We start from the raw sequence: 25,608 nt of genomic DNA on the forward strand, positions 1-25,608 counted from the left end.
CGGGCTCCTGCCCTTCACCCTTCATCTCGCAGAGCGGCACAGGGGGGAAACAGACACCTCCGCGTCACTCGTACCTGGCAGCATGTCGTCAAAGCTGGAGCGGGCTTCGGGGTGGCGCAGCAGCGACTTTGGAGTGAAGATTATCAGCTGGAGGGGGAGAGAAGAGGCAGAGCAAGGGGGTCAGCCTTGCCAGAAACACCCTGCTGCAAGCAAAGGCCGGAGCGCTGACCTGCCCGTCCTGCCTGCCCTCCCCTGCCTGAGCACAGGAGCAGCCGCAAGAGATTTGCTCCTTGCTCAGCTGCCGTGCTCTGCCGGATAGGGCACCGGTTTCCGACAGCACCGGCTCCCCAGGCTGGGTTTCCCCTGGGAAACCTGGGTTTTCCCCTGGCTGAGGTGATGCCAGGGACCTGCCTGCCCCATGGCCGGAGCGGAAGGCAAGTGGCTGAACTGGGTTATTTAACTGATGCCCGCCGGCCCCAACATCTCTGAGCTCCCTGCGGAGCGCAGGAAGGAGTTGCAGCCAGCCCAGCCTGCACGAGCCGGCCAGCAGCACATCATGTACCGAACCAACCCCGAGTGCCAAGAGGTCCCTGGCCTGGGCAGAGGCAAACCGCCCGTGTTTGCTGCCGAGGTGCAAGAACAAGCCCGGCCCCAGTCCCGTCCCCAGGCTTGGCAGGGACACGGGGCTGCCCTGCCTTGGCACCGAGCCGGGCGCGGAGCTGCCGGCACTGACCGGTTTGCGGAAGGGCAGGAGGATCTGGCGCCGGAGGACGTGGAAGAAGTTGGCTGGAGTGGAGCAGTTCACGACGATCCAGTTGCAGTCGTAGAGCTGGCGCACGTCGAAGTCGTCCAGTTTCTGCCTCAGCGAGCGCAGTCAAGGGGATTTCAAGAAACACAAGGTGCCTCTTGGCCTCGCAGCTCCGGCAGTGGGGAGAGGAGTGGCACCCAGCCCTCCCTCCCTCCTCTCCCCCTCCAGAGCACACGGACACCTGGGAGAGGCTGCAGGTCTGTGCCCCCCACCTTGGGGCAGCCACGGGGGTGGCCAGCAGCCCCCTCCCATGCCACTTTTGGGGAGACCTCTGCCTCACGCTGCGCAGCAGCCCCAGGGGCGGCGGAGGTGTAGCCTGGGCACCAGGTTCAGCCCCTTTCCCCAAACCCTCCCGGCTGCAGCATGAGCCCAGGGCGTCCCATGCCTCCTGCTACCAGCTCCGTGACACCTGCCCCGATCGCAGCGTTGCGCTGAGCCCACCCAGCTGTTATTGCCCCCCTCCCCATTTCAAGGCAGCAGTCAGATCCAGGACACAGGAGGGCCGGGCTGAGCTCAGCGCAGCCGCCACTCACGGGGAAGACGTCGGGATCGTCATTGCACATCTGCAAGAATCGCTCCGGGCGGGCGGAGGAGTGCTCGGGACCCTGCGGGGACCAAGCAGGGGGGAGAGTGAGTGGGGGGCGGGGGCAAGGCTGGCACAAGAAGCCGATGCCAGGCACCGATGCCAGCCACGGCCATGCCGCGAGCAGTGCTACCTGCCACTGCTGCCCTCGGCTCCGCTTCTGGCGCAGGCCAGGCAATGGGCACCCCTGGGTGCCCGCAAGCCGGCGGGGTCCTTACCATGCCCTCCATGCCGTGGGGAAGCAGCAGGACGATGCCGTTCTGCCTGACCCACTTGGCCTGCCCGGGACAGATGAACTGGTCGATTATGCACTGAGCGGTGTTGTGGAAGTCCCCGAATTGGGCTTCCCAAAGCACCAGGGCGTTGGGGCTTGCCATGGCAAAGCCCAGCTCGAATCCTGAGGGATGGGAGAGAAGCGAGGGGGTTATCCTACTGGAGCGGCCTCACACCCCCGGGTGGTGGGCGCAGACCTCCTCGCTCACCAAGGACGCCATACTCCGACAGAGAGCTGTTGCAGACAGTGTAAGGAGCCTGGTTGGGCCAGAGGTGGTTCATGGGGATACAGGTCCTCTTGTCCACGTTCTGATCGTGCAGGACGTGGTGGCGATGGCTGGAAGAGGGGAAAGCGTTATTCCATCATCACCCTTCGGATCCCTTCTGGAAAGGCTGGAATCGCTTTTACGGCCACCAAAAGCACGGCTTTACCTGAATGTCCCCCTCTCAACGTCCTGGCCGCTCAGGCGGATGTGGATGCCCTCTTTGAGCAGGGAGCCAAATGCCATGTACTCTGCCAGGGCCCAGTCCACCGTCCGGTTCTTCACCATCTCCCCACGGGTTTTCAGAATACGGCTCAAACCTGCCGGGACAGAAGCCGGTTCGTAGCCAGCGTGGGAGGGAGCTCCAGCGACACTGTGTTTGTCCCACAACCTGCCTGCAGACTGACAAGACTGCAAATGCCTGGGGGCAGAGGAACGGATCCTCCTCTGCCAGAGGGATGAACCAGGGACAAGGAATCAGGACTGCAGGGAAGGATGAGCTCCAAAGAAGAGCTGCTTCTCAGTTCACTTCCCTTAACCACAGCTCCCTCGTGAACTAATTCTCGTAGACTCACAGAGTGGTTTGGGTTGGAAGGGAACCTTCAAAGGTCAACTAGTCCAACCCCCCTGCCATGGGCAGGGACATCTTCCACTAGATCAGGTTGCTCAAAGCCCCCTCCAACCTGACCTTGAACACTTCCAGGGATGGGGCATCCACAACTTCTCTGGGCAACCTGTGCCAGTGCCTCACCACCCTCCTTACATCCAATCTAAACCTACCCTCTTTCAGTTTAAAACCCTCGCCCCTTGTCCTGTCACCACAGACCCTGGTCAAAAGTCTCTCTGCGCCTTGCTTCTAATCCCCCTTTATAAACTGAAAGGCCACAGTAAGGTCTGCCTGGAGCCTTCTCTTCTTCAGGCTGAACACGCCCAACTCTCTCAGCCTTTCTGCACAGGAGAGCTGTTCCAGCCCTGCCATCATTTTCGTGGCCTCCTCTGGGCCCACCCGCAAAGGTCCATGTCTTTCTTGCGCTGAGGACCCCAGAGCTGGATGCAGTGCTCCAGGTAGGGTCTCAGGAGAATGGAGTAGAGGGGCAGAATCCCTTCCCTCGACCTGCTGACCACACATATCAAAGCACTGTAAGAGGTCCCTTCCTTCCAGGCCGCATTCCAGCCCTATCCCACATCTTCTCTGGAAAAAATTCCCAGTCTGGCATAGCTTCTGCAAGCTCCTACCTCCATGGATAGTGAAATCCTCCACCGGCACCGAGCTGGCCACTTGACCAATGTGTGTCAAGTCCTCTTCGTTCAGACCGGTGGAAGGGCAGGTCATGCTCCGAGGTTGGCCGTCCAGAGTGAAAAAACCTGCAGGAGGAGGAGCAGTCCAGCGTGTTGTGGGAGCCATGCCCAGCTCAGGTCACAGACACCGTCAAGCAAGGGTGGGGATGCTGGGAGCGCAGAGCACCACCCCACCTCCCTACCATGGTGATTTACTAGAAAATAGCTGCCATGGCTCCAGAGAAGCCAGGCTCTTTGCTCGGGACCTCCAAAATGTTGCTAGCAACTTACCAGGCCAGGGTGAGTCCAGCCAGTGCTTGATGTGCAAGATCTTTTCATCCTTGGATCTCGCATGGGCCTCCTCGCAGATCTTGTCGTACTTGGCAATTTCCTCCTGAAAGGCAGGACCAGGAGGCAGAAAAGCATTAGCGAGTGGTCTCCAAACAAGGGTGCCGAGCCTGGGGTCCTCGGCGCGAGCTTGCGAGGGTGCTGGAGGGCACAGCTGGTCCCCACAGCAGGGGAGCCCCAGGGCCGCGCAGCTCAGCCTTAGAGAGCAGAGCCGCTGCTGGAGGCCCCAGTCCCCCAAGGGACGGCTCTGCTGCCGTCCAAAGCAACAACTCGCATTCTACCCTAAAGATGCTGCAAAGCAGTACCGGGGCAAGGAAGAGCTGGCAGAGCTGCTGCCGCGCTCGCTGCCAGGGCGGCAGAACCGGGGCAGGGGACTTGCTCCAGATACCCCCAGGCCACAGCGAGCCCGAGTGCTGCAGAGCCCAGCTCTCCCGTGGGTCCCTGCCGTGCCGCAGTGGCCCGGCGCCGTATGGCCTGTGCTGCACTGATCACGGGGCAATCCTTGAACTAGATGTTCCTGTGCTGTTCAGAGCTGGCACAGTCCAAGGACGAGCCTCGGCTCCTAACCCCGTCACTGCCAGGTCTGCAGCGCTCGCCCAACCCTAGCACAGCTCTGCCACCTTTAGGTGACAAGCACAAGCAGAAACAGGCCCAGTCACATCGTTCACACCCAGGTCTGAACCAAACAAGTAGTTTTCCCCAGAGATGCCGCCCGCGGTTTTCCTCCCAGGCCCCAAAGGCACAGTACCTCATACTCCGGCTGATTTACCACCCCCTGGGAAATCAGCAGCTCTGCGTATTTCTGCAGCACCGGCTTCTGTTTCCGGATCTGTTTGTACATCAGCGGTTGCGTGAACATGGGTTCGTCCATCTCATTGTGACCGTTGCGCCTGTAACAAACCTGCCGGGAAGGGAAAGAGCCTTTGAAAGCAGCTGCTTGCAACCCATGGCTCCGAAAGCAGTCAGAGGTACCTGGGTCTCTGTGCTAGGAAGGGTCTGAAACAGCCCAGGAGGGACCCAAGCATGTCCTCCCCAATGCGGGCGGCAAGGGTACATAAAGGGTCCATAAAGAGACAGTGTCGCCTCTCCAAGTGCTATTACAGCCTCATTGCCTTGCTTTACGCCACCTCCTCCCTCCCCTCATGTCAAAAGGGCAAGACGAGCCCTGAAGAGAAACCTCAGCTTTCAGAAAATACACCCTGAGAGGTACCGGCGAGCACCCACAGCAGAGCCACAGCTTTAGGATAAAGCCTCGTGCCACATTTCTTACCAGATCCACCACCACGTCCTTATGGAAAGTGCTTCGCCACTCTGCTGCCACATTGCACACGTAGACAACGGCCTCTGGGTCGTCCGCGTTGACATGGAAAATGGGCGCATTCACCACGCGGGCGACATCGGTCGGGTACGGGGAGGAGCGGGCCATCCGGGGGTCTGTTGTGAAGCCGATCTATAGCAGGTGAGAGGGAACAGGATCAGCACAGTGGTAAGGAGCTGGAAAGCAGCACACGCAGTTTCAAGTACAGCTCGGCTGCTGCGGCCGAGCTGGAGGTTCCCCCACGGCTGCGCCGCTCAGCCGTAGCACAACGTGCCCATCTCCTGCGCCCCGGACACCGCAGCCCATCCCGGTCCCTGCACGTGGGCCATCAGCCCGCTGCACCTGCGGGGATGGGCTGGTCCCAGTGAAACGTCTCTGGTTTACACAGGGGCAGAACGGAGCAGCCCTGCGTAAACACACACTGAGCATCAGGTTGCACCACCTCTGCACCAGGCTGGACGCAAAAGCTGCTACTATTGACCAGCTGGGTATGAAGTACCCCCTGCTGACCTCAGGATTATGGCTCATGCCAGGAGCATTGGCTGGGAAACAGCCACTGCCTGCTGCCAGCTACCATCCAGACCTGAGCCTGCGGAGGCTGGTCTGCGAGGGACCCCACGGATGTAGGGGATTTGCTCCTCACCTGGTTGTTCACCACGACGTGGACAGTGCCGTGGGTGGTGTAGGAGGGCAGGTCACTCAAGTGGAACGTCTCATACACGATGCCCTGCCCAGCGAAAGCAGCGTCTCCATGCAGGAGGATGGACATCACCTGTGAGACATGAAGCCACGGCGGTCAGCAGGGGCTCTGCAGGGACGGCGGGCAGGGACAGCCATGAGGAACGGGCCCAGGTCTCATCCCCGTGAGCCTTCGGCATCCCAGAAAGGACATGGAGCAGCTCGTCAATGCATCCAGTGCTTTCTCAGGGGATGAGAGTGGAGCCAGCCATGGTTGGCGCAACCACCAGGAGAAGGCTGTGGCCACCAGTTTTCCCCCCAAGCAAGAGCGGCACGCTCAGGGCACCTCAACCGGGCAGCGGGATGGCACCCGGCGCGCAGCTGCTGGGAGGCAAGTCCCCTTCCCAAACACACACGCCCCAAAGCAAAGCCTTTTTCTAACTGGGGGATGACGAGAAAAATGCCCCTTTCCCCACGCTTTCCCCCCAGAAGACCTTTGGGCAGGAGCCAGGCCGGGAGCTCACGCCGGCTTCGGTGACGTTATTTTGCTATCGTACCCAGGGGCTGGCTGAGGACGCAGCCTGTCAGATGAGGACAGAGTTTGTCTATTTATACCCAGCCCTCGGGGTGTAGGAGGAAGGGAAGCACTTTTGATCTCACCCTTCTACTTCTTGCTGCTGGAGACAGACAATCAGACCGCAAATAAACCCCCCCCACAGCCTGTTCCCCGCCTGCTCTCCCACCTGGGTGCGGAGAGCTGCCTCCTGCTGCCAGCTCCAGCTTTCCCAGCCACGGGAATGGTTATCCCTGGTCACGCTGAGATCCTTCAGCTTGAGGCTCCTACTGCCGAGTCCCACGAGCTGTGATGCTCGGGTTGGCTTTCGGGAGCGTCCCTCATTTCCCTGCTTTCCAAGCAGGGGTTTGGGTGTCTGCTGCTCCCCGCAGCCTGGCTCAGCCGGTCATTCAGAGACAGAGGAAGCGGCAGTGGGAGCCCGGGGTGGGCGAGCCCCTACCAAAGTTATCCCCAAAGACAGCAGGGAAGGATGGAGGAGCAAAGTCAGGGCGACAGCAGGGTGACGGCAGGGGAAGGGGCACAGCAAACAAAAATCAGCTGGTTTCTTTGCTTTCCCACCAGCCTGCCTCCCACCAAACCCCGTCCAGCCTCAGCCACTTCACTGCGGGCATCTCAGCACCACTCACCTTCTTCCCTTCCGTGTCCCCACAGTAAAACTGCTCTGCTTTAGTCTTGCCTTGAACAACGGGATCAGCTGCCTCCAAGTGAGAAGGATTTGCCACCAAGGAAAGGGTGATGTTCCTGTCGGTGACGCGGTTAATCCGGCGGTGGTACATTCCCAGGTGGTACTTCACATCACCAGAGCCCTGACGGAGGGGAGGGGAGAGGAGAGGAGAGTCACCCCCAGGAACATGAGCAGCTTTTGGGGCATGGAAGGAGACCCGAGGCAGGGGAACGCTGGCCCCAGGGGCTGGAAAAAGGGGGCATTTTCTGGAGGCACTGGCAGAAAGCAGCAGGCACTCACTTTAGGAGCTGGCCTGTCATTCAGCAAAGCAAAAGTAGCCTGTTCCAGGCGTCAAACCTCCAACAAACCTCAGACACACATCAAGCCCATCTAGGTAAGCTTGTAGGTGCAGGGGAAGAAGCAAGTGTAGTGGGTTTGGGGAAGACACTGGAGTTGGGATAATAGTAACCCAAGCTCTGCCCACACTGCCACAGTGCAGCCGTCCCTAGCACTGCTTGCCATATGCTGCAGTTCCCAGTCGGGACACCTCGATGCCCCAGGCTGCTTCTTTCTCACCTCGAAACCCCACCTGAAGGGCATAGCAGGATAAAGCCAGCCCAGCCCAGCTTTCTGAAAGGCAAATCATCCCGGCTTATGATGCTGGAAGCTTTGAAGCACGAGTGCATCACAGCGACAGAGCCTGCGGCACAAGCGATTCAAGCCTCGGGGCTTTTGGAGCTGCTTTAGGGCCCCATGTGGGGACCAGGGGCTGCTGCAAGGATACAAGCCCACCTCTGCTCCTGGCTGCCTTCCCCTCACCTCGTCGTTCACCCCAAGGCTGCTTTACGCCCACAGAGAGCCACTGACCACCCAACCTGCACTGGAGACACCGGCAGCGGCCAGGACACATGTCACCTCCCTGGACAGGCAAGGACAGACCAGCACTGGCACCAACACGAAGGCTTCAGTCACACGAGCGTGCATGCGACATGGAAATCCTTGCGACGCCGACGCCACCGAGTGACACCACAAGCAGTGGCACAATCCAGCTCATGCTGCACGGCCACAGCCTCCAGGGACCACATGGGGACAGGTGACAGCAACCTGCTACAGGCAGAGGAGGAGACTCACCTCATCAGCAGCCTCCAGCTTGGAGTCGAACTGGCAAAAGATCTGCTCCAGCTCTTTCCTGATCACGTTGGCGAGAACGTTCAGGCGTCCCCTACAAAAGCAAGACCGTTGCTGGCAACCAGCAGTGCCAGCCTGGCATTGTGTGCTGACGGTGACCTGCCATCCCCCCATCACGCAGAGGCGGTGTGACAAACCCACACCTCCAGCAATGGCTGTAAGGTCAACCGGAGAGGGGACTCTGTGGTTTCACCCGAGAAGGAGACTGCAGACCCCTCAGCATGGGGATGGACTGGCTGCCGCCGCATCCCAACAGCTGCCCCAGAGCGGGCAGGCCGAATCCTGCTCTGGGATTCAAGCTCTGCTGCTCGAGCCACCATCCCTCTCCAGTTGAATTTACAAAGTGAAGCTGAAAACACCGCAATGAGCAGAGAGCAGCCAAGGCCTGAGCTCTCCAGCTAAGGTTCACCACCAGCCAAGACCAGTTAAGTGATGGCAGAAACCAGTGTGCCTTCCAGTACTGAACCCCAGCAGCATCCCCCTCCTCCGCACCCCAAGCACCGCCGTGGATAGAGGCAGGGTTACCTGTGGGGCATCCCCATGATAACATAATCCACTCCCTTCTCACTCGACTTATCAATAATTGTCTTTAAGGCTGGGATCAGCACTTCGCAGCCCTCCAGACCGAAACGCTTCTCCGAAGACCATTTCCGATGGAGGAACTCCTCAAACCTGGAAGGCAAAGGGAGAGAGGGATCAGTGCCAGGGCTACAGCTGAGGGCAGAAACCAGAGAAAGGATGGGGACTGCGCCGAGGGAGCCGCAGCACCCAGTGATGCTTAAGCAAGCATCACGCAGCAGCCCAACAGACTTCCTGGTCACCCCGGTCTCCTCCCGCAGAGCCCAGCTGGGTGCTCCCCGACCCTGACACTGTGCAGCACTTAAACCTTATTTTTAGACCTTTTCTTTCAGGATCATCCACGTTTTCGGGCTCTTTGCCAGCACCTGAGCCTGCCAGCGCAGCAGCTCGCTGGCATCGCTCTGCTGATTAAGCCGACCACAACAGATGACGTCAAGATGTGACTCAGGTGCTGACCGCGTCACTCCGGCTGGGAGAAAACCACCCCGTGCAGCAAGGAAAGATAAGGGGAAGGTGAAGACCTCCCCGGGGTACCTGGTAGAGCGGACCAGCCTCGCCAGCAGCGTGCGTTTCTCTTCGTTGGTGAACTGCATGATGCCCGGCGTCTCAAACTTCTGCCGGATCCACTGGCACTGCTCCAGGTCGTTGATAAACATGAACTCCACACCAATGTGCTGGCAGTACGCCATCTGCCCCGACGGGAGAAGAAGGGCCGTGAGACAACAGCCAAGGCTTTAACACCTCCTCACTCCCCGCAAAGACAGGCACGTGCAGCATCGTATCGGACCACGGGGCCAGAGACTCTTTCGTTCCCCTCTTTAACCTTTCAGCAAGACAAAGAGCCCTCCTACACCAGCAGAGACACAAACACTCCTGCCTGGCAGCTGCACCACGCTGCCTGAACGCCGGCAAGCGCTGCCTGCGACGGCAGCCTGGGGGGACCCACGAGCAGCGCCTGGCAGCCAGCACCGCGCCAGCCCCGGTTTGGGAGCCTGGTTTGAGCTATTTTCCTGGGAAAGGGAACACCACAGGGCACGTCCCGGGATGCGGCAGGGCAGCTTGGACCCTGCACATGACTCAACATCAAAATGTTTAATTCCCTTTCCCCAAGGGGCTCAGCATCAGACCCTCGAGTCCTTTACATCCACCTCGGAGGTGAGATTTTCCCTTGGTGGCATCAGCTGCGTCCAGATCCACAACCCCACTTCGTATGGTGGGGAGAGAATCAGCAAAACAACCTCCCCCCAAAAATAAGGAGCCTGTTCTTGCAGCTTATTGAAGATGTTGACACAGCTTTGCTTCTCCCAAGGTCAACCCGCCTTGGCAGAGACCATCTGAACAAGCCTGCAGCTTGCCTGGGAGCCATCTGCGCGCTCAGACTGGGCAGAGCGGGGTATGAAATTTGGCAGCAAAGGGGAACCAGCTGCGAGAGCTGGAAGGCCCAGCCCCAGGTTGGAGATGCTCCTGCACTGAGACCCTCCAAGGGGCCACCGCACAGGGCAGCAGCACTACTGCAGCGCACGGAGGGGGGTATCGCCTGCCTCCAGCCCGCTCCTGTGCTCTCCCAGCACCGTTTGCTGCTTTGAACTAGAAAATGTAGCTGGAGAGGTTTCCAAAAATGCAATATTTAGTTGCCTGGGGTTTGCTCCACCTTGGGTAGACCAAATGTGTTGCCCCAATGCAGCGTGAAGCTGGAGGTGATCAGAGATGACCAGGTAACACGGGGCAGCTGCTACGAGTGGGGCAAGCACCAAGGAGCAGCTCCCAACCTGAAAAGCTTAAAATCTGCAGGTTGGCCCAGGCTGCAGGCAGCAGCAGGGCCCAGGACCTCCAAAAAGCAACTGCTCTGCCCCCGCCCCAGGCTGCAAACAGGTCTCACACAGCCCTCCCTGCCCTCCTCACCTCCAGCCGACGGATGATTTCCCGGAGCGGAAGAGCTGATTCATTTCCACCGATGAAAGTGGTTGTGGGCAAGTGGAAGACCTTGTCGAGGTCAGATTCATCCAGCCCGTAAAAGCCTGCAGGATTTTTCACGGGTGGGACAAGCGAAAGCCAGAGAGAGAAGGAAGGAAAGGGGACGGGGGGACACCGTCACGCAGGGACCGGGTGCGTTTGGTAGAGGTGGGGAAGGGACAAAAAAAAAAAGCAGCATAAAACCAAAAATAAGCATGAAGGAGGTTTATATGGATAAAAACCAAGCCGTAATTAAACAAAAAGACATTAAGCACAGAACAACAAGGTTATTACGAAAGGTAACGCAGGAAACGAAACCCAAAGCAATATATATACGCATGTAAATCGGTAAATTAAAATCCAGGGTGAGAGTCAGGAAGTTTGTAGCCCCAAGAACACAAAAAATACACCACAAATTATAACAGTGGGGAGAGAAAAGAAACAGAGGAATTGAGGAGTCACCGAGCACAACGGAGGTGTCGCCACACGGTGGGAATTAAAAATGAAGAGTCAGCGCGGAGAAGGAAACAGTTAAAACAAACAAATCCCAAAGAGGGAGAGAGAGAGAAGCAAGAGAGAGAAAACGGCATCAGGGCTCTGCGATGGACTCTCCTGAATAGCTCAGCCCGGGAGCGGGGCAGCCAGCCGGCCCCTCGGGGGTTTTGCTGCCCAGATACCCCCTCGCCCAATTAACAGCCTTTTAATTAGGGGTTTAGCCTAGCTCTGCTCAGCAAAACCCTCCTTTTTGGTGCTGGCACCTCGTGGTTTGTAGGCAGCTCCTACTTACAGCACGTGGGGCTGCAGGGAGCTGGGTGCGCCTGGAGAAGGTGCCAAGCAGGGCTCGGAGCTGAACGTCAGGTTTTAAAGCTGCAGATGAGCCCCACCACCGCCTGCTGCTGTTACAGCGTCGGCAGGTCCCTGCCAGGGCCTGCAGCAGCCCCACGGCACCCCAAAGCCATCGGAGGTGCCTCAGCACCTGCTGAAGCTCATGGTTGTCTTTGGGGAAACTGAGGCACGGAGGAGGAGAGACAATGAACTTGCTGAACCGATGCAGCAAGGCAGAAGCAGAGCCGGGAAGGGGACTGGGGAGTCTGAAGACCCTTTTGAAACAGGAGCTTGGCTGGAAGGAGGGCGAACGAGTGGAGCTGCCCGCTCCCAACAGGGCCAGGTCTCAAGGCATTTTCTAACCCAGGGCGGGAGCCACAGAGGAGGCAGAGTGAGCCCCGCTCCTGCCAGCTCTCTCCAAACCAGCCCAACGCCTCAGCTGGGGTCACTTTGGGCGGGTACAGGGGATGCCACCCCCTAACCCACCTTCTTCCAGGCAAAGGGAGGCAAAAATTGGCCCTTGCAGAGCTGGCCCTCCTTGAGCTTAATCTTAAAAGAGTCTATCCCTCGCTCTCTGGTCAGGAATGGAGGACGAGCTGGAGACAGGGCTGGCCATGGCTCATCCCTGTGCAGCCTCCAGGACGGCACTTGCTGGAGGCAGGAAACACCCAAAGCAAGCCCAGAGCCAAGGTTTTCCTGGTTGCCACTGCCATCCATCCCCTCCTCTGCCCACATCACCCTCCTGGATGCTGCTGTTCCCAGGGGAAGGAATTAAGCCAGACCCTGGGGAGCTCAGCTCCGGAGCTGTGCCTGGGAGCACGGAACTGCAGCTGGCAGGAGCTGAGGGTTTGGCCCCACATCTCCAGAACTTCCCTGCGGTTCCTACCCAAACAGAAGTCCTGGAGAGAGGCAGCATCAGTACGGAGCGTCCCAGATAAGCTGCTGGTTCGAGGTTTCAGGGAAGCCTTGGTAATTTGCTGTGGCTCCCAGCCCCGCGGCACAAGGCTTCGGCTTGCTCTGCCACGCTGGTTTGAAGACTCAGGCACACGTTAGGGGTATCAGGTTTTACAAAGAGTTTTCAGGGCTCTAAGCATCTCTGCTTCTGCTTTGCCGCAACCTGCCAGCTTTTTCAACAGTGCTGAGTATTTATAGGCAGCAATACCATCAGATGGGGGGAAGGCTAGGGATGAGCTGCCAAATTTTCACTGGGACAAAAGCAGGGCAGAGTCAGGAGAAGACAGCTTGGATTTTTAGGAGACTCAAACCAATAGGGGAGATTGAGGCCTCATAAAATTAATGTTCACAACAAAACATGTACTCTAGCAAGCTAGGCATGCAAACACAGTACAGAAAAGGCCAGCAAGGCTCTAAACTGGGGATTGCTACAGGTGAAGCATCACTAACCAAGCGCCTACATCAAGACTTTTAGTGAGACAAATTAAAATAAACATGTTACAAAACTCAAGAGTGGTGTGAGACGGGAGGGGACCGCTTTACCGGCTTGGTTCATGCCCAGAATAACCTATTCAAAGAGAGTCCTGCACTCCAGAGGGTTAAAGGCTCATTAATTGCATACCTCCTACTGTTAACACTCTCAGCCGCTCCTTGAACACTGCGAGATCTGGGGTGGGCAGGGAAAGGGGTGCAGAAAGGGAGAAGATAGAGAGACGCAGTCAAAGTTAGTAAAAAAAAAAACCTGGAACCGTGAAAACTAGTCATGGAAAGCACAAGTCAAAAAAATACAGTATTTTAAATATAGTCAAAAACCATCAGAGGCAAAAGGGGTGGGATGGAGGATGACTATGCACTATGCGGAAAAGAAATCCCAGTGGAAAGTCTGGCGAGAGGAAGGAGGAGCAGGGAGGGGAATGGGGGGCATCAGACACTGGGCAGCAGTTGAGCTGCATGGTTTGAGATCTCCTCTCGCATGCACACCTTGGACGGGAAAGGGAGACCGCCCGGCACGGCACCTTCACCTGCTACGACCAAAAGGCATCTTCCCATCAAGCGGAACATTATCCTCTGCAGAGCAGGGAGCTGCCTCCCACCACATCTGCTCCCAGAGGGTTTTGCTCTGCTTGTGCTACCGGGAGGACTTCAAGGTCACCCCCAAGGAGACACGGCTGCTGCCTACACACAGGCAGGAGGGGGATCGGGGTGTTAATGAGCGGGCCGTTAATGAGGAAGACCAACGGTGGGGCAGGCACGCACAACGCCGTCATTTCTCGAGCATGCTCGGTGCAGGCAGGAGCACCGGAATGCCGTGCCGGATGCAGGCAAGGCTGCCAGAGCAGCAGGCAGCGTGCGTCACCGGAGCTGCACTCCCCGGCTGGGTTAGGTGACCCGAGTGCCTCAATCTCACCTGGGTTACAAGAAAGGCTTTGGAAACACTTCCCTTTTTGGTCAGCGGGGAAAAATCATACATTTAGGTGAGCCGTTTGGTTAGCAAAGTCTCAAATTGGGGAAAGGGGAGGTGGCAGCGCTCCCAGCCCACCTCCCCGCAGGGGCTCGCCTGGCTCTTCCCGAGCTGGAGGACAATTTCCATCAGTTCCCCTGGGCGAGAGGCAGGAACAGCTGCCTTCCACAGAGAGACAGACAGACAGACAGACGCTCAGACACACACCACCTTCCACGCGCCACCTTGATTTCAGCGTGCTAAGGTATTATTTCCTTAGACAGGTCACATCAAGTTCCTGCAGTCATCTTGTCCTTGTTTTACACCACTTACCATGCCAGATCAGCTGCAGTAGAAGACCAGGATGAGATTATTTTGGTTTTTAAAAAGACAAGACAAGAGAAAGAGGAATTTGGTGGCTCCAGCCCCACCACTCATCAGACCAAGTACCCCCAGGCGGGCTTTCCCCCCCTTACATTTTCTCCAAAGCTCACACTGCTTAATGCAAAGAGAGCTTCCAAACCAGACACAAACCAGTTGCTAAACAAAAGGCAATTGAGAAGAAAGATCAATTTCCGAGATTAACCATGCAACTCCTTTGATTCGCAGCACTGCCCGGCCACAGTTTAGGCTGTTGGCAGCAGAGCTCACACCACAAAAACTGACCTTTAAGGATTTCACTGCTCAGAAAGAGGAAACAAGATTGTTTCCAAGTTTCAAAACCACTCCTGTTATTAACTGCTCTGTCAAGTGTTAAGAAATACTCTTTCAAAGCAAAAAAAGCCAGCAGGATCTGCTTAGAAATCGGCTTTCTCTGCCACAAGCAGGCGACACCCGATCTTAGGCTCAGCCGGAGCTCTGCCCACACTCTGCATCAGCGCGGCTCTCCTCCTCTCTTGCCGAGCGCTGTGTGCAAGCTATGTTCGCCAAGTTGTATTTTAAGATCGACCAGATGAGGTTTTCCAGGATGAGCATATCAGGGGAAAGTCTATTCATAAATAATACTTACAGCAAGATAACAAAGCCTCCTTTGATTAGACACAGCCATTTGAGTCTGGGGTCCTACCACGGGACACAACCCCAGCGTGAGCCAGCATAGCTTGTTCCCAGGACTCGTTATTTCCTACGAATTCATGGATTCCTGGTAATTAAATCAACACCAGGAACCACAATGACAGATATCTTAGTATGAAAGCCACAAAGAAATAGAAATTAAACTTAACGCCTGGCTCAGACACGGAGATCGCGGGCGGAGACTCTCTTCCAGCCTATGCCTATGGACCAGCCATGCCTGAACACTTTCCACCGCGGCAAGCCAGGCTGGGTCACGCTGCTGGGCTCGTGACCGCTCACCCTGGGGAAGGAGGAAAAATGGAGCTTATACCCAGATTCTGTGACAGCTGTGACGATGCTGTTAGCCCGGCTCTGCAGTTGGGGCTCCAAGGGAGGACCCGTTCTTGGACCGCTTAGGGCTCTTGGGCTCTTCTGCCTCTGAAGGAAGGACACTGCTGGAGCACACCTTGCTTCAGAGGAGCCACACAGTCAAAGCAGAAGAAAAACCCTCTGAACTGACTTTCCCCATTGAAGCAGCCCCGTTCCCCCAAGTGGAAACCAGTAAGGAGCAGCGTCCCTCAAGGGTCCATACTGGGACCAATACAGTTTAGTATCTTCATCGATGGCATAGATATTGGGATTGAGTGAACCCTCACCAGGTTGCAGGTGACACCAAGCTGAGTGGTGCAGTTGATACGCTGGAGGGAAGGGATGCCATCCAAAAGGACCTGGACAGGCTGGAGGAGTGGGCCCATGTGACGTTCATGAAGTTCAGCAAGGTCAAGTGCAAGGGTTGAGGCAATCCCCAGTCCCAGCACAGACTGAGGGATGGACAGATGGATGGATGGAGAGCAGCCCTGTGGAGAAGGACTTGGGGATGCTGGTGGGTGATAAATTGGACATGAGCCATTAATGTGTGCTCACAGCCCAGAAATCTAAGCATCTCCTGGGCTGCATCAAAAGAAGCGTGGCCAGCAGGTCGAGGGAAGGGATTCTGCCCCTCTACTCCATTCTCCTGAGACCCCACCTGGAGCACTGCATCCAGCTCTGGGGTCCTCAGCGCAAGAAAGACATGGACCTTTGCGGGTGGGCCCAGAGGAGGCCACGAAAATGATGGCAGGGCTGGAACAGCTCTCCTGTGCAGAAAGGCTGAGAGAGTTGGGCGTGTTCAGCCTGGAGAAGAGAAGGCTCCAGGCAGACCTTACTGTGGCCTTTCAGTTTATAAAGGGGGATTAGAAGCAAGGCGCAGAGAGACTTTTGACCAGGGTCTGTGGTGACAGGACAAGGGGCGAGGGTTTTAAACTGAAAGAGGGTAGGTTTAGATTGGACGTAAGGAGGGTGGTGAGGCACTGGCACAGGTTGCCCAGAGAAGTTGTGGATGCCCCATCCCTGGAAGTGTTCAAGGTCAGGTTGGAGGGGGCTTTGAGCAACCTGATCTAGTGGAAGATGTCCCTGCCCATGGCAGGGGGGTTGGACTAGTTGACCTTTGAAGGTTCCCTTCCAACCCAAACCACTCTGTGAGTCTATGACTTACTGAGCAGCATGGTAACACTGCTCCCCACACCCAGCTCCCTTTGCTCATGAGGGAGAGCAGTCACTGCAACTGCCTGCAGCTGGCCGGCTCTGGGTTTTGTGCAGACCCTGCTCTCCTCTCAGAAGGGAAACATGTTCACCAGACACAGGACTTCAGGGCTCTCCTCTGCTGCTCTGCTTCAGAAGGACCATAGCGCCAACAGCAGTGGCCAAAAGCCCTGAGCTAGAAAAGGCTTTCCTCACCCTTTCCTCTCCCCAGCCACTGGGATTGGCTTCAAAGTCACCTAAAAAAGTCTCCCTGCTCCCATTGCAGTGCCGACTACAAGTACTTGCATCCTCTCCTGCGCCTGGGTTTATGGCCATCATCTCCCCATCTCTTCCCATCTAAACCTCCCAGGCACAGGGCTGGCTCCAACCCAGAGCTGGCCGGCTCCCAAGGCACAGCCAGGGCTCGGTCCTCCGGACAAGCACATCAGAAGTCCAGACCTTGGGATGAAGCAGCTTCCCCATCATCCAGCAAGCTGGGACAACCAAAACCTAATCCTTCCCTACTGCTCCCAGTACACATAATCCTGTATGAAGGTCCAGCAGGTCCAGAGCTGGTGTCCCTGTGCTGGCAGCTGAACAAGGAATCAAAATTGTTTACATGCACCGTACGCTCTGATCAGCTGTTTCAGTTGTGCGAGGTTAGTAGTCATTACTGCTGCTCTACTCTAAGTTAGAAGCATGCCTCTCGAGCGCTCGTAGCGCCAGGGTAATCACCCTTGGAAAGCACCAGCAAGGTGAAAGAGCTCAGCGCCGTGACCTTGTTCTAGCTAGAAGAATGGCAGCGTACTACAGAGATCAGATCTAAAGCACATTGAGAGGTGCTGAGTTTAAGCACTTTCAGATTAGGATTTCAAGTCGTAGGCACCACACGCACTTCTGTTCGACACTCATGCATCTTTCACTCAAAGGCATTGGGATTTCCACCTCTCTACTCAGACGGGAATGCATCCCAAAGCTTCCTTGTTATGATCACCGGCAGGGACTCATAGCTCAGTCTTGGAAAAAGGGGGCAATTAAGGGATTTACAGATGCTGCAGCAAGCTGGGAGTGAAGGAAGGCAGGGCATCGTCGCAGGGGCACACCAAGAGGCACTTCTCAGCCCTGCAGAGACAAAGCCAGCCCATTCTCTCCAGCTCTTGGGCACCAAGAGCAGCAAGAGGAGCTGAGGGAACAGATCTCCAGCTCTCACCAACACAAAACCTCTCTGCTTTGCGTTTCCAGAAGATGCAATTGCTTCCACCCCTGGATGAGCGAGTTCAATGACATAATTAATTGGCACTGGTTGGAGGAGAAACATGAGCCAAGCAATAGGGTTTTGGCACAAGACCCATTCACCGTGACAGCCGGAGGGGGGCAGAACTGCTCCGCGGCAGCCCGTCGACTATAAATTTAGAGTGATCATTACTAAGGAAACTTAAGACCTTTCCCCCCTTACTGGTGAAGCAATCTACCTACAAAGCTGTGAAAGAGAGAGGAGCTCAAGCAATGCAGCACTAACTGCTCTCAAAGCCCTCACCCAGTTTGTCTGTGGATGTGATAATATCGGCTGGAAGGGAGGAGTCCAGATCTGCATCCAAGATGCCCAGTGGGTCGAGTTGTGCTACATGATGCCCTCGAATCTATGAAATGGGCCAGGAATGGAAAGGAGAACAGGTACCAAGAGGGAGAGGGGAAAGGGAGAAAAACAAAAGAGGGGAGGGGTAAAAAAGTTAAATTACATTAGAATTAATTTGCAGAGTAATTCTCACCGACGTTTGGAGAAACAGTTACTGGCGCATCATCAAAATTTACACAACTAATGCCGAGAGGATCAAGCTTTGCAATGTGATGACCCCTGACCTGGAAGCAACAACACAGATTAGTCACTAAAACAAGTTAATTGAAGAGACATTCCTTAAATAAAAAATAAAAATTAAAAAAAAAAAAAAGTCATGCACAGTTTCCCTTTTTACATTTTCTGCAGAGCCACCCCAATTTCTGGCCGCAGCTAAAGCCTGGAGAAGTTGGGTTTACTTTCACTACAGCAGTTAGGTGTGAGTGCCACCAGCTGCAACGACCGCTCTGCTCTGCCTGACACCAGGCTTCGGCGGGGCGGGCAGGAGGAAGGCGATCTCCTTCACAGCAGAGACCTTCCAGAATTGAGGTCCGAGGGTCTCCCACCACCTGCCTGGTGTCCAACCCGAGCACCTCCTCTCTACGGATGCAGTAACTCCACACCAATGGTTTCCTCCTAAGCATCATAGCAAACGAAGAGAGAATTTTTCCAGATTTTGGCAGATCTAGGTGCTCTCCTGCCAACATGGCAGAGAAAACAAGCACTGCCACCAGCAGCAGTAGCTCCTGAAAGGCAGAGGAACGTGTCTGAGGAACATCTGCCTGGCTGTGCTATTACAGGTCAGCAGCTCACCGCATCCTTTCGGAGAGGAGCCTACAGCAGAACTTGGAGCACCCATGTTGCTCTTCTGGGACGGGGCAGGTGGGGAAATACCAAAGAGCTTTGGCACCAAGAGAACCTTGAAAGCTCCCAATGGCGGCAGTCAGGCCAGGAGTCACCACGCTGGGTTTGAATCCGCATCAGGAGCCACAGAGAATAATGAGAGGTAATGAGGAGTTTTGCTTTTCACCTTCACAGGAGGAGGTGCCCGCAGACAGACTCCACCACATCTCACTGGGCAAACTCAATTCATCTCAGTGGCCAGCACTCTCCAGTTGGCAAGGCATGGTTTATTTCTTGAGAGCTCCTGCTCTCGAAGCTTCAGGCTCAGCTCCGCTGGGAGCAGGGCAGGAAACACTGCCATGGTACGGGGTGCAGTGCCTTCTTTGCACTGTGAAAATGATACTCCTGGCCATCAAATCTGTTACCAGTTAGAAAAATCACTCATATACGAGGAGATTGTTAAACCTCTTGTACAAACTAGACATACTGATCTGACCTTATTTACCAGAAAGGCATTCCTATTCAGAGCATCCCAAGGGGATTTTAGGAAAAGATTTTTGTGGTTTTACCAGCCAAAGAGCCTGAAATCAGCCATCGATGTTAAGGCAAACTGCTAAGAAAGTACCGATCCTCCCCACGCTCTCTGCAGGGCCAGATGACGACGTGCCCGAGCACTGGTGGCCACACGGAAAGCTCTTCTTCTGGGCCAGCTTTGTCTGGGAACTATGTGCTTGTCTGTCTCGCAACAAAGCGCAGGGGCTACCCCATCATTTAGCAGTCAGCAGGATGCAAGCTCACCACGCTGTTCCCCATGGCCGGGATGCTCTCACCGGGACCAGGAGGCTACTTTGTCTGGCAAATGGCTTTAAGCTGGGGTGCCCAGTGGCTTTGAGGTCAAGTCAGCAGTTTGCAGATATGCAGCAAATCCTCAAATCGGTGTGGGAGCGAGGAGAAGGTCTTTTCCCCCACAGAAGCCATGCTGCTTGTTATTCCCCACATGCAACACAAGCCAGGCAGATTTTTTCCCCAAAACCAAAACAAGACCACAGCAGATATTTGCAGGAAGCATCACGCTCGCAGGCCCTGACCCTGACAGGGGACTTCAACCACCCAGACATCTGCTGGAAAAGCGGCACAGTGAACTGCGAGCAGTCCAGGAAACTACTGGAGTGCGTTGAGGACAGCTTCCTAGTAGAGACGATGGAGAGGACGATCAGAGGAGAGGCACTGCTGCTGGATGTGTTGCTCACTAATGTGGAAGAACTTATCGGAGAGGTCAAGACCGGAGGTAGCCTGGGCTGCAGCGATCATACTCTGGTCAAATTCTCAATCTTGAGGGGTACAGGACGGGTAAAAAGTAGAGTCAGGACCCTAAACGTCAGAAAGACAAACTTTGGCCTGTTCAGGGTGCTAGCACGTGGGATCCCTCGGGAAACTGCCCTCAGAGGCAAAGGAGCGAACAAGAGCTGGGAATATTTAAAGACATTTTTCTTAGGGCGCAAGAGCTCTCAATCCCAACGTGCAAGAAGTCGGGCAGGGGAGGCAGGAGGCCAGCTTGGCTAAGTCAAGACCTCTTAGCCAAACTCAAACACAAAGCCAAAATGCATAGGCAGTGGAGGCAGGGATGTACATCCTGGTGAGATTATAGGGATATGGCCCAGAAGTGCAGGGAGGGGATCGGGAAAGCCAAGGCACAGCTGGAGCTGAACTTGCCTAGGGACGTGAAAAACAACAAGAAGGGTTTCTTCAGGTACATAGGACAACAAAGGAAGATGGAAGAAACTGTACCCCCCGCGATGAGTGAAACAGGAGGCCTGGCTACAACCGACATGGAGAAGGCTAAGGTACTCAACAACTTCTTTGCCTCGGTCTTCACCAACAAGTACTCTAGCCACACCGCCCAACTCACAGAATCCAAAGGCAGGGACTGGGAGAATGAAGTACCACCCACCATAGCAGAGGATCAGGTTCAAGACCATGTAATGAACCTGAACATGCACAAGTCCATAGCACCTGATGAGATGCATCCGAGGGTCCCGAGGGAAGTGGCAGATGAAGTTGCTAAGCCACTATCCATCATATTTGAAAAGTCATGGCAGGCTGGTGGGTGAAGTTCTGGAAAAGGGGAAACATAACCCCCATTTTTAAAAAGAAAAAAAAGGAAGACCCAGGGAACCACAGGCTGGTCAGCCTCACCTCTGTGCCCAGCGAGATCATGGAGCAGATCCTCCTGGAAACTATGCTAAGGCACATGGAAAACAGGGAGGTGGTTGGTGACAGCCAACATGGCTTCACTGAGGGCAAATCGTGCCTGACAAACTTGGTGGCCTTCTACGACAGGGTTACAGCATTGGTGGATAAGGGAAGAGAGACCGATGGCATCCACCTGGACTTATGCAACGCATTTGATACTGTCCCGCACAACATCCTTGTCTGTAAAAAGGAGAGACACGGATTTGATGGGCAGATCTCTCAGTGGATAAGGAATTGGCTGGATGGTCGCACTGAAAGAGTTGTGGTCAACAACTCGATGTCTAGGTGGAGACCAGTAATGACTGGGGTCCCTCAGGGGTCTGTATTGGGACCAGTATTATTTAACATCTTTGTTGAGGACATGGACAGTGGGGTTGAGTGCACCCTCAGCAAGTTTGCAGATGGCACCAAGCTGAGCGATGCGGTTGATACTCCAGAGGGAAGGGATGCCCATCCAGAGGGACCGTGACAGGTTGGAGAGGTGGGCCTGTGGGAAGCTCATGAAGTTCTACAAGGCCAAGTGCAAGGTCCTGCACCTGGGTGAGGGCAATCCCAAACACGGATACAGGCTGGGGGATGAGTGGATTGAGAGCAGCCCTGAGGAGAAGGACCTGGGGATGCTGGTGGGTGATAAATTGGACATGAGCCATTAATGTGTGCTCACAGCCCAGAAAGCCAACTGTATCCTGGGCTACATCAAAAGAAGTGTGGCCAGCAGGTCAGAGAGGTGATTCTGCCCCTCTACTCTGCTCTGATGAGACCCCTGATGCATCTGATGCTCTGATGCATCCAGCTCTGGGGTCCTCAGCGTAAGACATGGCCTTCTTATGGTCCATAAGAGCAGGTCCAGAGGCCACAAAAATGATCGGGGGGCTGGAACACCTCTGCTGTGAGGAAAGGCTGAGAGACTTGGAGTTGTTCAGCCTGGAGAAGAGAAGGCTCCGGGGAGACCTTATAGAAGCCTTCCAGTATTTAAAGAGGGCCTACAGGAAAGGTAGGGAGCAACGCTTTATCAGGGCCTGTAGTGATAGGACGAGGGGTAACAGTTTTAAACTGAAAGAGGCTAGATTTAGATTAGGTATTAGGAAGAAATTCTTCACGGTGAGGGTGGTGAGACACTGGAACGGGTTGCCCAGAGAAGTTGTGGATGCCCCATCCCTGGAAGCGTTCAAGGCCAGGCTGGATGGGTTTTGAGCAACCTGATCTAGTGGAAGGTGTCCCTGCCCATGGCAGGGGGGTTGGATCTAGATTAACTTTAAGGTCCCTTCCAACCCAAACCATTCTGTGATTCAAAAAGAAACAATGACTTGAACATGCAACCACAGCTACGATTAAGAAGCCATTGCCAATGCCGCAGCAGAGCAGGGTCACTGCTCACCTATAATTACAGGGACAATCCAGCTCGATGCAATTAAGAAATTAATTGCTTGGCATTTTAAGTAGGTTACCCATCACAGGCAGGGTTTCTTCCTGCCTTCCTACTCTTTCATACCTCCATACACTGTGCTGAACCTGGACACCCCACTGCAGCTACAGCCCTGCCCTGCAGTGATACCAGGGTAGGAAGGGAGGTGGATTTCTCATTGCAGACAGCTTAGAAAAATACATCCAAGAGCAATCATCTCCCAGTGCTGCCATTCGGAGACTGAGTGACAGGAACGGATTCGGAGACAGGAAGTGACAGGAATGCAGAAGAGGTTACAGATTTTGTGCTCAAATTGCTGACTTGGAGCTGCTGCCTCCACCTACATCAGTAATGACTTGTTTGAACTTGGCGTCTGCCCACTTGTTCCACCAGCGAGAGCTGCACGACCTTTCGAAACGGCTTGCCAGGATCTGCCCGAGCTGAAGAGAGCTGGCTGGGTGGTCACCTCCCATGAAATCAGCCACGAGGGAAGACGCAGGTCCTCACAAACACGTCCCAGCTTCCCCTTCTTAAAGAAAAGCAGGGCAGTGCCCCAGCATTGATGTCAGCACCTGAGCCGTGGAGGCGAGCAGGGCAGGGGCACCTTCTTCAAGCCAGAGAGCGGGGCCAAGGCTGGGCAGACCTTTGGACTTGCCCAGTGCTGCAGTTCTTGCCTTAACCTGTGGCCTTGTACGTTGGATTTTCCCCATATCTGAGCAGGAACATGACCTGCAGCAGGTGCTTCCTTGCAGGAATAGGCGAGAAGACCATGGTCACACCTCCACGGCAGCTGGGTTTGTTAACTTCTCACCACAGCCGCAATTAAGGCCCCCACACTTGACAAACCAGAGTGCAACCAAAGGTGAAAGATGAAGAAACACAGTTAAATGTTCTCTTGAGTTAAAATATTGGCTGGCCATCCCCTAGCCAGAGGATGTTTCCTTCCTGCTCAAAACTTGTTTCTCCCAAAGGCCAATTTTGGCAGCATCGGTCTGAGTTGCAGCCCAGTGGCACCACAGCCCTCTTCCAGGTTGCAAATCACAAGGAAATGTTTCCTGAACTTTTATTTTAGGACCTCAGAAGTTCTCTCAGCAACACGGGGGAAGCGGGATGGGTGTCCCACGCCACTGCTGAGCATGGCAGGAGCCCACAGCACAGGAGCATCATTCCAGAAGCCAGCAAACCACCCTGTGCGCAGAAGACCTCCCCCTCCCTGCCACCATAATTGCTCTGTTTGGGTGACAATAGCTTTAATCTTCCTACTGTCCAGCAAAACATCAGCTGAGCTTCTGCCCCAACAGATCAGCAGCTCCTGTTAAAAACCAGGCGGCCCAGCATGCATCCTGCACGCTCTCCACGCAAAACACATGCATCAACTGCACTGACTCCAGCCCACCTCGGCCACCGCATGCCCCTCTACAGAGGACACGCTCCTCCCCAGTGCAAAGCCCGTCTCCTTACCTGATACGCCCTGATGAGAGATTGCACTGCGAGATGGTCCTCCACCAGTTTATCTACATTGGGCTGCGCTTGAACCAGGAACTGGGCTTGGGACAGCATGGAAAGGCTGGTACTCAGTGGAGGGGGGCTTTGGTAAGCGGTGCCTGGAGCAGCTCCGGCATTGGCGTTGCGAAAGAAGATGTCCCATGACTAGGAAAAGGGAAAGAAGAGAGACGACAGTGTCATTACTCGCGACCCAAACACCTCCTCACTCGAGGTTACTGGGGTCTCAGTTCTGTTGCCACAGCGAGGAGTAAAATCCCCTGGGGGCAGAGCTGCCTCCTCCCCTGCACCCCAGCTCCATGCAGCCGCTGCCAAAGGCACCCACCTGCCTTGGCCAGGAGAGCACTAAAGCTCTCCCACTATTCCAGTTATGCCATTATCCTACTTCCCATCCATCTGGATTGGTTTTTTTGGCATGAGACCGTCCCCAAAGTCCCCCCGCTCCCTCGGCAGCAGCACTCAGGACAGGACACAAGTGACACCCCTTGCCTGGCTCGGCTCTCAGAACCACTACTCTGAGCAATGAGTCCCAGCCTGGTCTTTGGGCTCTTGTTTCCTTCTCTCCAGGGCAGGAGGCTGCCCTCTAAATACCCACAATATTTTCTGAAAAATATTTTTGCCCTGTGACCAAATACACCTCTTCCTCTTTTCCGTGGTCGAAATGGCCTGAGACGCAAGTCCCAGCGTAAGCCATGGTGTCCAGCCCTCAACCAGCAATGGCTTTTTTTCTTTTTCTGCCCCCTCTTCAATTTTTCCCCATCCTTTCAGTGACGCCAGTGCTATGCACATACTCCCGTGCCAGCTCTCCCATGCCCTTAGCGAGGCAGATATCACCTCTGCTCCTGTTCCCCTCTGCAAATGGGCATTTCTAGGTGTTAGGAAAACAAAGCAAAACCCCCAAAAAAAGCCCTCGACAGACTTGGTGTAACTTTGTGGTACTTATCCAGCACTGCCTGAAGAGCCCAGAAGCGTCCCAGGCCAAACCCAAGTGGATAGATTAACTTGGAGAGGCAGCAGTGGACCTGGGGAAGGGGAGAGACCAGCAGAGCAAAGTCCACGCCACGTCCTCCCGCCGTGCTCTCGCCCCTGCCCACTTCCCGCGTGCCACTGAGCGATAGCAAAGGACGAGGGCAAGGCGGAGTGGCATCTGCGTGCCTGCACATACCCGAGACGCCAGCTAGAGCAAACAAATCCCATTGGATTTACATGCTGGTTTCAGCCCAAGGGTCTCTCCACCGACCAGGAGCAAGAGCCCAGCACTCAGCACCCTGCACACCCCTGAGCCTCGTGTCTGCAGAGAGCACCAAACCCAGCCTCGGTGATGCAGAGACAGGCGAAGCGCTGCCCAGCCAACCCCAGCATGTTTAAACCAAATCGAAAAGAGCCAGCTCCAGTGGTGGTTTGGGGCACAAAAAGCAGCTTTTGCACCCTGGTAGCAGGGTGGAAGGGACTGAAAATCTGACCTTTGCCGGAGGAGCACCAGCTCTCCCCCTTCCTTGGAGCTCCTCCGGCTGCAGCGCCCATCACATGCCCCAGGAAGCTATTTCCAGCCTGGATTTACCCAGATGCCCCATCGCACGGCTGCGCAAGGTGATTAAATTTAGAAACAGGTCACGCTGAAGAAACATAAATAAAATCTGGAACAATTT

At 55.3% G+C, this 25,608-nt stretch overlaps 1 protein-coding gene across 4 annotated transcripts in view; it reads right to left on the reverse strand.

The window, feature by feature from the left end:
- OGDH (oxoglutarate dehydrogenase) overlaps positions 1-25,608 on the reverse strand; it is a 35,818-nt gene that overhangs the window by 1,259 nt on the left and 8,951 nt on the right. Inside the window, exons 3-21 of one of the 4 annotated variants that reach the window (XM_075523802.1) lie at positions 23,918-24,106; positions 17,878-17,980; positions 12,909-12,953; positions 10,457-10,572; positions 9,089-9,243; positions 8,501-8,647; positions 7,919-8,009; positions 6,750-6,929; positions 5,515-5,643; positions 4,824-5,003; positions 4,302-4,454; positions 3,497-3,599; positions 3,164-3,292; positions 2,097-2,247; positions 1,874-2,001; positions 1,610-1,788; positions 1,342-1,413; positions 734-856; positions 75-147 (exon numbers count right to left, since the gene is read on the reverse strand). In XM_075523802.1, coding sequence (XP_075379917.1) covers positions 75-147; positions 734-856; positions 1,342-1,413; positions 1,610-1,788; positions 1,874-2,001; positions 2,097-2,247; positions 3,164-3,292; positions 3,497-3,599; positions 4,302-4,454; positions 4,824-5,003; positions 5,515-5,643; positions 6,750-6,929; positions 7,919-8,009; positions 8,501-8,647; positions 9,089-9,243; positions 10,457-10,572; positions 12,909-12,953; positions 17,878-17,980; positions 23,918-24,106 — 2,446 coding nt within the window. Of the gene's footprint in view, positions 1-74; positions 148-733; positions 857-1,341; positions 1,414-1,609; positions 1,789-1,873; positions 2,002-2,096; positions 2,248-3,163; positions 3,293-3,496; positions 3,600-4,301; positions 4,455-4,823; positions 5,004-5,514; positions 5,644-6,749; positions 6,930-7,918; positions 8,010-8,500; positions 8,648-9,088; positions 9,244-10,456; positions 10,573-12,908; positions 12,954-17,877; positions 17,981-18,109; positions 18,201-23,917; positions 24,107-25,608 lie in introns of all 4 variants that reach the window. The other 3 variants (XM_075523803.1, XM_075523804.1, XM_075523805.1) reach the window with 3 other exon arrangements.

The sequence above is a fragment of the Mycteria americana genome, chromosome 23, assembly GCF_035582795.1.
Source record: "Mycteria americana isolate JAX WOST 10 ecotype Jacksonville Zoo and Gardens chromosome 23, USCA_MyAme_1.0, whole genome shotgun sequence".
NCBI classification, from domain to species: Eukaryota; Metazoa; Chordata; class Aves; order Ciconiiformes; family Ciconiidae; genus Mycteria; species Mycteria americana.